Genomic DNA, 10842 nt, shown 5'->3' with positions numbered 1-10842 from the left:
CCCTCCCCATAGTGCAGAATTAAACATTTTCCCCATCAGCTCTAAGCAGATCTGAAGCAGCTGATTCTGCTTTCCTTGGCCATCCAATCACCTCCAGCAGCACCCCTCAGAACTGGTAGACTCAAAGAAAACTGAATCAACTGAAATGCAAATTAAATAACTTGCTGATAGAGCAAACTTAACAATAAAGATTAAACTAAATGTATGTGCACTCCAATCAGCAACCTTTCTGTCAAACTTGCAACAAACAGTGTGTATTTGAACTGGTTAAGTGTGTGGTTTTTCATGTTTGTATGTAGTAATGTAGCACTGAAAATACATATACTAAAATAATAAACCAACCACACATTGCTGCCTTAATGTGTGGTTGCTGGTGTGAACACCACGATGTATATGATCTTTTGTCAATAGAAACCTCAATCAATCAAAAACAGATCAGAGCTGCTCGGGAGGATGACCAGGACACTAGTGGCGACGTATAGGTGGGACCTCTCTGGAGACTGGCGACTTAAGCTGGACAGCTTCGGAGGTCAGTGACATACGCTAGCTATGGCAGGCTGCTGGATAAAGGTCCAGTGTCTGGAGTGCAGGGACCATAATATGGCATTGGGAGTGCAGGACTGGTGGCTGGGGTGCAGGTGAGGCTTACTTAATGGTGAGGCAGGCAAGGGTCAAAACCAGGAAAGCAGTCCAACACTGGTGAATAAATACGAATAAGGAACAGGCAGGAATCCAAAGTCCAATATTGAACCAAGGATCAAAAATGCAGGTCAGACAGGTAAAAAAGTGGTTCCAGAAACGGGACTCGGGTTACCAAATAGTAAATACACAGAACAAATAAGATTTTTCTCTGCTTCTATGTTCAATTGTGAATGTTTCCCCCAAAATAGGGATTTTAGGGTTCAAGTAGCTAATACAGGCTGAGACACGACACACGTAACTGGAAACATGCAGAGGCAAGACAGAAAGAAGGGCTGTGATACAGTCTAAGGTCCAGGCTATCATTTTCTCACACAGGTCAGGTTTTCACTCGTACTGTACAGTACTAGTCAGATACCACTCTGGTCGGTTCTGTTATGGCGTTTACGGAATGAATTAAACTTACTGCTTCTTAAATGATGTCCAGGTTCAGTATTTTAGGTTGCGATACAGTATAATGTGCATGTTGGTCTGTTCCACCAATCATCTTGTTGGCTGGAGGTCCATTCCACTGTTTTCTCAGACAGGACATTGTGGACAAGAGATGATGTCTTCTGCACACACACTTTGCATCTCGGAATAACGTACAGTGTGTGTATAAATATAAATATATATATGTAAAAAATTGAGAATTCTTTGTATTTTCTAACAGTATTCAGGTTTCATACCGTGTAAGGTGTACACTGGCTCAGTACGATCTATCCCAGCTGGAGAACAGAGCAGGACCTGCTGTGTCTGCCCAACACATCAAAACATTTATGGCATCATATTCCTGCATCTCTGTCTGCTTCTCTCTCTCAGGTTTTCACATGCTTCCCCCATCTGGGTAACTTTTCTAAAACTGTGAAAAAAAAAATAATAATAAAAAAATACAGAAATAAAAAACAAATCAAAATAAAAGACGCTCATCCTTCCAGCTGTCATACAGCAGTTCTCAAATCTCAAATCATATTGCCCTCTCTTTTATTCTTCTTGGCCATTCAGGGGCGGCAGTGGCTCAGGGGTAGAGTGGCCGGTAGGGCGGCCAGATGGGAACTGCGAGGTCCCCAGTTTGATCCCGGGCTCCCCCAGAGTTGGTGTCGAAGTGTCCTTGAGCAAGACGTCAAACCCCTAATTGCTCCCGATGAGCAGGTTGGTACCTTGCATGGTTTCCCCCGCCATTGGTGCAGGAATGTGTGTGTGAATGGGTGAATGTAATGGACACTCTATGTAAAGCGCTTTGGATAAAAGCGCTATATAAATGCACCATTTACCATTCTCTTTGTTGTGGATGCGACGCATTGTGAGCTTGTAGAGTGGCTATTTTCGGCATGCGACACTGTCGCACAACGGCCCATACATTAGGCTTTATTCTGGTAGGGCCTACTTGCACTCTTCTCATCTCCCTCCCTCCCTCTCTCTTAGAGAGGGTCAATGGTTTCATGGGACACACTTGAACAAGAAGGCCCCCTGAAAACGTATCGGTTATCCCTCCGTTTGTGTAGACACAGACAGACACCGCCAAAGTCAATCTCTTCTTAATGGCATTCAATTGTAGCTGCGGCGTGTTTTCTCTTCTCTCTCTCAGTCTTTGATACCCAGGATGTGGACTTTGCAATGGCAGCATTTAATTGAAAGTGAAAACTGAAAATCAAAGAGATGACATGATACTGAACATCCTTTGGCAGAATATCTAATCAATATCAGACGCTCATACCACAGACAACAATGGATATTGTTTAGGCCTGGCGAACAGCATGTGGTGGATCAGTACAAACAATACAAAAACACACCCTCAAAATAAACCATTTTATTACAAAACACAAAAACATAATTGCAAAAGCACAATTCATTGCACGAATAAATCTTTTTGTTAAATATAGTCAGTGCAGATAATAGTTAATTTCCTATTTTGCAATACATTGTTTTTTTTGTGTTTAAATTCATATAATTGCCAACTTCTCTGTTTTTACATGTTCTATGCTTCCTTAACATGGCTGATCCAGAAGGTCTCTTCAGTAGATATGGGATACTACTGTATTCAGAAACTGGCCTAATTTTTAAAGGAATCTGAATGCATCGGCCAAGTCAAAGAAGTTGAGGCATTTGCTTGCCAATATTGTGCTAGTGCTTAGTTCATAGGAAAAGCCTATTCTAAATGCAGGAAAGGAATACAAGTTCAAATAGTACACTCTAATCCATTTTCCTCTGACAAAATCAAAGTTGATATGCAAGTGAATGCTTTTAAACTTTACTATGTACAATTCATTTGACAAAACAAAAGAGAATATCATTTAAATATTTATGCGTATAAAAAAGAATAACTTACAATATGGTTGTAGTATATGGTTAGTCAAACTCAGGGTATAATGAATATCTATACAAACAAAAAAATATATAAATTCCTGATATTTTGGAAATGTATAAACAATTAAGGTGCACTTTAGTACCTATATCTCATAAACTAGCTAAAACATAATTGAAAAGATTGTGAGGAAAATATAAACAACCAAACTGTCCAATATACCAACAAAATGAAATGAAACTGGAACAGAATCAGATATGTGTCATATTCTTGCTATTCCAGACATCTTGAAACATTAGTGAAAACAGCAAAATGCCCATGACACAGATGTGAATGTAAGGATGATATGAATGTAATGAATACATAACCAGTGCATACAAAATCTGACAAAGCACCGTCCAGACATGAGCTGTAGTCTTGGCAAGTGATCATAAAAGTTTAAATGAAATGTGGTCTTTGACAACACGTGTGTCACGTCGATCTTAGTTTCATGCTGACTTTGGGCATTCAACTGAAATTCCACTGAGACTGCCCATTGTGTTGTGCATAAAACTTCTTTACAGTAAGTGCACTTCGGTGAACACGCCAATTTGTTGTAGGAATTCCACTATACCTGTGTCTGCTGGGGTGTAGTGCATTCCAATATTGGCAAACAGCTTTGTGACCTCCTGCTGAGGTCAAGAACATTGATCTTCGGATTATGACATTATGGAAAGGCAGAGCACACACAATGGCAGTGTGATGCCCTTAGCACCATAGTGAGTAGTGATAAGCAGCTATGATCGTGTAACTTATCTCCCATCAGTCACACCAACAAAATAACAAATCTGGTCAATACTAAAACCAATACAGCTGCAGTGAAAAATTAAATGTTTACGCAGCACCACATACATACTGTTTATGAAACATCAAAGACCCCCTCACAAGATAAATTATCTTCCATCAATCTAAATCATCATAGCAATTAAACAGTTCTAGTAAGAATTTAACAAAATAATTTACATTTTATGTACATGTCATCAACGCTGAAATGTCCGCTGCCTTCAAACATATGTTTGTGTCTTTAAATAAGCCGATATATACAAAATAGCATGGTCCAGGAGTGTTGTGCAAATCCTTAGGGGATAAAAAAAAACATAAAGAGTCTTTTGTGGCAAGTTGTTGGCTTGTATGGGGTGTAAACCTGTGCCTATTTGAACCAGTGCAGGTAGTTTGTGTTGAGGGCAGGGAAGCACATGTTATTGCTACATGAGCCCCCATAGCTGGGAGGACAAGCTGAGCATGGAACCCCTACTTTGTAGGGAGCCTCTCCAATCCAGTTACCCCTGGAAGACAGACATATGAACATATGTGACAATATGAACAATATGTGAACAGAACTGATGACCACACAACTATCACTTTTAAAGAGGATAATGTTCAGGATGTCTTTAAAGTATGGTGAGCTGTGTGGAAGGCTGGTAATTATAACTTGACAGATTTGACAAATGCTATAGGTTCATTGTTTGCCTGTCATTCATTCATATCATTGTTACCCTAGTTTCTTTGAGGCACTACATTGTTCTCTCTGCACTCTACTTAGATGACTATTGTCCTTGTTTTTTGTTGACCTCAGCTCATGCTTACTCTGCTTATTCCGATCTCCCACTTGTAAGTCGCTCTGGATAAGAGCGTCCGCTAAATGTCTAAATTGTAATGACCATTATCAAGTCCAAAATGAGCCAACTCGTGACCCACAGTATCGAGGCCATAGTTTAATTGCTAAAATAGGTCATCAGTGTGCTGATACTGTTACTCTTGAATATGTCTCCCCTCAATGAGATTAAAGAACCTCGGTCACAAGTCAGTCACAAGTCCCAACAGTTATGAAACACAGGGCTTTGATTCTGGAATAATGGAAAGAATTCATTTGGATTTTTTTTTTTAGTCTCTGGAGCTTTTGGAATGCAGTACCCATACACAGGCTTGTATTGGGGTTAGCTGGGCCGCCAAGTGACATGGGTGGCATTGCACAGCCCAGTACAGACCAGAACAGCTTGTTTCCTAAAACTATGTCTGCAACTACACACAGTGTGGAGGTAGGTCAAGTAATCAATATGCAAAGTATACTTACTTGGGTGAGTAGTTGCACACTAAATATGTTGCCCGTTTCCAAACCGAACCCCAGACATTCATATTGTGGCATGTGTGAACAGCACAGCCAACTTTGTTTGATGTTGCCCACACCATCTGTAAAGCAGACACATTTGCATTCAATCAGTCAGTTACTGTATAATGGACTTTTCATGGTAATGCAGTTGTATTAAGCCAGTACCATTATATCATAATTGCTTACCTGTGTATAATGAGTACACATGGGCCCATAGCATCTGAGGGGGCATCTAGGGTTGCAGTCTCGGGGATATGGAAAAGCATAGTCTTTAACCTCATCATACCATGGCTTCACAAGCTGAAGAATGGATCGATAGCTGTGAATAAAAACAGCCAGGTAAGTACCTCCATTACCAAGACTGGAGGTCAGTAGCACACTATGTTTGTTTAAATAATGCTTACGTTTATGCCGGTTGCCTGACTCTAACAATGATTTTTCTGAAATCTTTCCAATTACTGTAAGTAATAATCTCCCTAAATTAATACATAATAATAATATAGATAGATATCATGCATTGCTACCAGTACCATACACTGGCATCCAAGTTAATTACGCACATTTAGTCATGACTATTAAAAAGCCAGTCTCATTATTGGATTTTTGTTGAAAATCTTGCCAGTTGTTCCCACTTTAGTCACTATATACCCTGTATTGGAGATTTATCTGTAATTTCCAGGAATCTCGCTCTGTCTGTCTGTATGCCTGGCTGTCCTTCACATATCTTGAGAACCGTTCATCCGATCGACTTCACACATGGCGGGTGTATTGCTGAGGACTCAGGGGAGTGCTGTGTCAAGTGTGAACTGTGAAGTCGGATGAGTGATTCTCCAGAACCGGCCCGCTCCGAATGGGCACGTGTATCTCACCAACCGTTCATCCGATCGCCTTCAAGTGTGAAGTCAATCAGATGTGTGGTTCTCCGGAACTGGCCAGCAGTGAATGGGTATGTGTTCTGAACCGTGGCCAGGCCTCGAATAGCCCCTTTTATATTAAAGATAAATAACTAGTAATATGCACACTTGCAGTGAGTATACAGACAGTTTTAAATTGCAGGAAACTTCCCTAGCAGAGATTGACGACACTATAGATTGTACACCATTGTACGCCATCATTTGATAAGGACATGCTGCAAGACACAATAATCTCACTATGAAATGTTCTGTTTGCCTAATCAGATGGCACAGTTGGTAAAAGTTGTATATTTTCCTTTGACCTCTCAACTCTGTCCAGGGGAGGTCAGTGAGATCTAAAAGCTTAGGAAAAAGGTGACATTTTCGAGCCCATTCAAGTGTTCCCAGCGTTTCCACGTGGAGGGTCATGTCCCGCCAGGTCATGGCTGGAAACATGGCTTGTTTATGTGTTAGGCTACAGGAAAATTCCTCACGCGTTCACCGGGTCACCGCGCAAAAACCGTTAGGAGACAGAAGAAGGGGCCGGCAAGGCAAAGACCATGACTCCAGAGAGCCATCCTTGAGAGAACCAGCAGATGTGGGAGGGGGGGGCGGGGGTTTGGGGGGGTCAAAGAGGTCACTCACCGTCCTGTCCTGACAGAGAGGTTTTGACCCAGGAACCTGAGGAGGTGAGGTGGCCCATGTTCCCACAGGCAGGCGTGTGCCCAGTCCTCCGCTGTCTTTGCCAGGGTCTCATCCCACACCTAAGCACACAAGAGAAACAGGGGGAAACGGTGAACCCCGTTACATAACCAATGGAAAATATACACGCCGAACCCTTCTCTGTGTATGTTTAGTGCAGCGGCGAGATGTGAGATAAGACTCTGGGCTTTTCCCTGAGTTCACCGCTTTCCCATAGCATGATATGTAAACTCAACTCATCTGATGGGTTACATAAACTGAGACGGGTTGGGAACATGCAGTACTATTCTATTCTCTCTATCTCTCTCATTAGATACGAGAGCTTTATGAAAATGGGGGTATTTAGTAGTGCTTGACAATCAAAATCTATCAGCCAGTATGGGATTTCCCCTCACATACTGGGGGATCACAATTTCGGATTGAGTTACGCAACTGGGAAACACTTCCTTTGATGACATCATTTCTAGGGCTATTGCAGTGCAGTGTTTTGACATAACCCCATCGTGCCCGTGTGTTTTCAGATTGATTCCTCAAAAAACACAAATTATAATGTTTTTTTGTTCACTAAATTCAAAATGTATCATTTAAATGAAGGTAAACATGTAGGATACATGTTCTGAATCTGTGGATCTTGCAAAAAACAAACTCTGATCCAAACTTGAACTGTACTCTGTGTTGACGTGATTGTGTATAAATGGACACAGTGCAGGAGCTCGGTCTACACACCATGGCTGGCTCTCTACTACCTCCTTAATGCTTTTTCTGCCAGCATGCTACTTGTATTACACATGACCCCATCTCTGGTGGTCCACGTCACTGCGATCTGTCCAACAGCTGAGGGGTGCTAAACGGTTCACACAGTTTGTCACTTTTGGTGTCTTGTACCAAACTTACGTACAGGTGTAGCTACATTCTAGCCTACTTCCTGCAATAGCCTATACAATGACACACGTATTACCACCATAAACCAATTACACCCGTTGACCTTTCCACCTTACACCGTGCATTAAGTCGTTTGGTCAAACTAAAGTGGTCTTTTGGCATTTCAAGTCGTGCAAAATGTTGACTGAGTATCTTACTGCAGTGCTACTGAATGAATACAGAAGGATAGGCTCAGTGGTGTAAAGTAACCAAGTACACATTTACTCAAGTACTGTACTTAAGTAAAATCTTTTGGTATTTTTACTTTATTGGAGTATTTCCAGTTTTCAGTACTTTTACTTCTACTCCACTACATCTCAGAGGCAAATATTATACTTTTACTCCACTGCATTTATTTTAAAACTGCATGCATTGTGAGCTTGATCTGCTATTTTCAAAAGATTTTTATACATTTTGAAAAGTTGAAATGGGACATTCTGCACAATGAGTACTTTTACTTTTGGTACTTTAAGTACATTTTGATACCAATACTTTTGTACTTTTACTCAAGTCAATTTTGAATTCCGGACTTTTACTTGTAACAGAGTACTTCTACATTGCAGTATTGATACTTTTACTTAAGTAAAACATGTGAGTACTTTTTCCACCACTGGATCTAGGCTATACTTACCATATACTCCATATTGGACGCTGGGGGGAACACCTTCCCTCTGACCTTGTTGTGGTAATCAAGGATGGCCAGCATGTCGTTCTGGGAGATATAACGCTTCTTCCTCCTGGTTTTGGGTATACTGGTGGTGTCTGTGCCATAGCTGCGCCCTACTGCTGCTGTGCCAAGATGGGTGAAGTTGGTGGTTGGCACCTCCGTCGAGGACATGAAAGGAACGCTGATTGTTGCCAATACACTTGCTCCGCAAGATAATATGCACAGTAGCATGAAGTCTATGGCCAAGAACTGAGATTTCATGTTTGATTTATAGGGAAAAAAAAGTTCAGACAGGGTAATCCGAGTCAGTCTGGACCTGATCTGGAAAGAAAACACAAACAGATGATTGATTAATTGATTGATAGAATACTTTAACAGTTTGCGACAGAACTTTATCGACGATTACCTTTCTCCCTAGCTCCATTCGAAACCTCTCCCTCCGCTGTTCTCCGAGATGAGGTCCCGCTGCGTAGGGTGCCGGCAGAGTGCTACACCGGCGAACGGTGGCCAATATAGTTGATTCTTACCTTTTCTCGCACATCGTATCCAAAAAGTTAAGGTCGTCCCCCCTCTTTTGAGATGTTTGACATTTTAGCGGTTAAGAATATGTCAGCGACGGGTTGAAACAAGCGTTTAAATCGCTTTTTTTAGTCAGCCTGTAGCCAGTCAACACCCGTCCGCATGCGCTGTGCGGCTCCCGTTAACGTTGCATTGGGAAAACATGGCACAGGCTGACTAAAAAGCGATTTAAACGCTCGTTTCAAACCGTCGGTAAAAATGTCTTGACCGCCAAAATGTAAAACATCTGAGAGCAGGGGGGGCGACCTTTACTTTTCAGATACGGTGGGCGGAAAGGAGTAAGAATCAACAATATTGGTCACCGTTCGTCGGTGTCGCACTCTGCCGGCACCCTACGCAGCGGGACCTCATCTCGGAGCTATACGGCGGAGGGAGAGGTTCCACGGAGCTAAACTTTTCTCCCAAAAGACGCACATGACAGTCCAACACTTAGCTGACGGGGGCAACTGGCACTGCTTGTATATTCTAACCTCTCTTGTCTAATCTTCTATAGATATGTAGCCTATTTCTAAACGCAGAATTAGCAGTGATCAGTAGGGATACAAATCCTGTCAAGGAATCTTGGTCCTACCTTATATTGTCCTTGTGTCCCGGCAGCTTATTGTCCTTGTTGCTAGGTAGGTTATCTCTCCATATGCCTGTGCAATAGATTGGGCTGCAGAGAGAGAGAGAGAGAGAGAGAGAGAGAGAGAGAGAGACTGAGGGGAGGGAGCTGCCTTCCACTGATGCTTTGTTGCTCTTTGCAAACTGTAAGGAGGACTTAAGGAGCTCTGCAAGAGTCAACGGGTTTATATCATTCAGTGGAAGATGCAGGAGGTGGTGCACCCATAGGGTGCCCCTCCCTGTCACCTGAAACACAAAGCATCGTTTTGGATGGAAACGTAGCCTTGGTGTTTGGTTAAGCTGCTCGGTCCAGGCAGTTCTTTCCCTAATTTCATCAAAACATCTGCTTTCGGTTTGCACAGCTGCAGAAAATGAAAAAGGCAAATATTTGATAAGAAAATGAATAATCGGGTGGTGCAGACAGTGCCGAGGGAAGGGTGTGGCATGCTTCTGCAAGGATGAGTAGAAAAACAGGTGACAATATTCTAGACACTTTATGTAACATTTCTTATTTTTTTGTGATATTTTTGGGGCTTTTCTGCCTTTATTTGATAGTATACGGTATATTGACAGGAAGGGGGGGAGAGAGAGATGGGGAGTGACACGCAGCAAAGGTCGTTGGGATCGGGATGTGAACCCTAGGTGCCCGGACCGCTACGCCAGCCAATGAAAAGAGCAAATTCAGAGTTAGGCCATGCCTAATATAATTAAAACAAATAGGCTAAAGTGAGCACACACTGCTTCTCTATAATTCATATCAAAAGCTGAACTGATACCATCCTGGTGTTGTGATACACCAGTAGTTCTCAAAGTGGGGCCCTCTTATGGTTCCTTGGGGGGTTCCAAATGGACCCTTACAGGTCTGCAACTCTGAAAGCATACACTACAAATGGAACCAAATGGACCCGTTTTGGGTCATTGGGTTATGGAGGTCCTTGAAATTAAAAAGGTTGGAGAACCACTGTGATAGACGTTGCACTCTGCTGCAGACATGGCCCCGCAGTCAGAACATGCATAGCTATAAACACAGAGAGAAGGGGAAAGCCAGACGTTTTTGTGGGTCAAATCAGGGTGAGTCCGTTTCTCCTATCAGTTCTCCTTGGTCGTATTCATTATACTGTAAAGATTACACTTGTTCAGTGTTTGGGTCCAACTACGCGGTTTGCCAAGGCAGACACTGTGAGCCAAGTGAAGAAAAAAGAAAAGCCTTCAGCAGGTCATCATTTTCTTTGGCAGCTGGTGAACAAATTAAAGCAACGTGACGCAGGAACAACCCCCTCCCTCCCTCCCTCCCTCCTCTCTCTCTCTCTCTCTCTCTCTCTCTCTCTCTCTCTCTCTCTCTCTC

The 10842-nt window shown here is 42.4% G+C and overlaps 1 protein-coding gene across 2 annotated transcripts; it reads right to left on the bottom strand.

The window, feature by feature from the left end:
* Positions 1-2473: 2473 nt before the first annotated feature.
* Positions 2474-9577, bottom strand: LOC308077390 (peptidase inhibitor 15-A-like). 2 transcript variants are annotated; one of them, XM_080418066.1, is made up of 6 exons: positions 9466-9577; positions 8280-8636; positions 6671-6789; positions 5319-5451; positions 5097-5212; positions 2474-4308 (listed from the first exon to the last, which is right to left on the bottom strand). In XM_080418066.1, the coding sequence occupies exons 2-6, from the start codon at positions 8574-8576 to the stop codon at positions 4173-4175; spliced, it is 801 nt and encodes a 266-aa protein (XP_080274192.1). In that variant the 5' UTR covers positions 8577-8636; positions 9466-9577; the 3' UTR covers positions 2474-4172. The 2 variants fall into 2 exon arrangements, with proteins under 2 accessions (XP_080274192.1, XP_080274191.1); XM_080418065.1 differs by lacking the exon at positions 9466-9577 and adding an exon at positions 8722-8825.
* Between the last annotated feature and the right edge of the window lie 1265 nt (positions 9578-10842).

The sequence above is a fragment of the Gymnoscopelus braueri genome (genome assembly GCF_963280865.1).
Source record: "Gymnoscopelus braueri genome assembly, chromosome: 21".
Classification (NCBI taxonomy): domain Eukaryota; kingdom Metazoa; phylum Chordata; class Actinopteri; order Myctophiformes; family Myctophidae; genus Gymnoscopelus; species Gymnoscopelus braueri.
The sequence above is the reverse complement of the archived record's forward strand: the minus strand, read 5'-3'. Positions and strand labels throughout refer to the sequence as shown.

Bases quoted from the DNA above. Each gene is read 5' to 3' on its own strand.
- LOC308077390 (XM_080418065.1), bottom strand. The intron at 5,213-5,318 runs GTAAGCAATTAT...TCTGCTTTACAG, and splicing joins TGTGTACTCATTATACACAG to ATGGTGTGGGCAACATCAAA. The intron at 4,309-5,096 runs GTAAGTATACTT...TCTGTCTTCCAG, and splicing joins GTGTGCAACTACTCACCCAA to GGGTAACTGGATTGGAGAGG.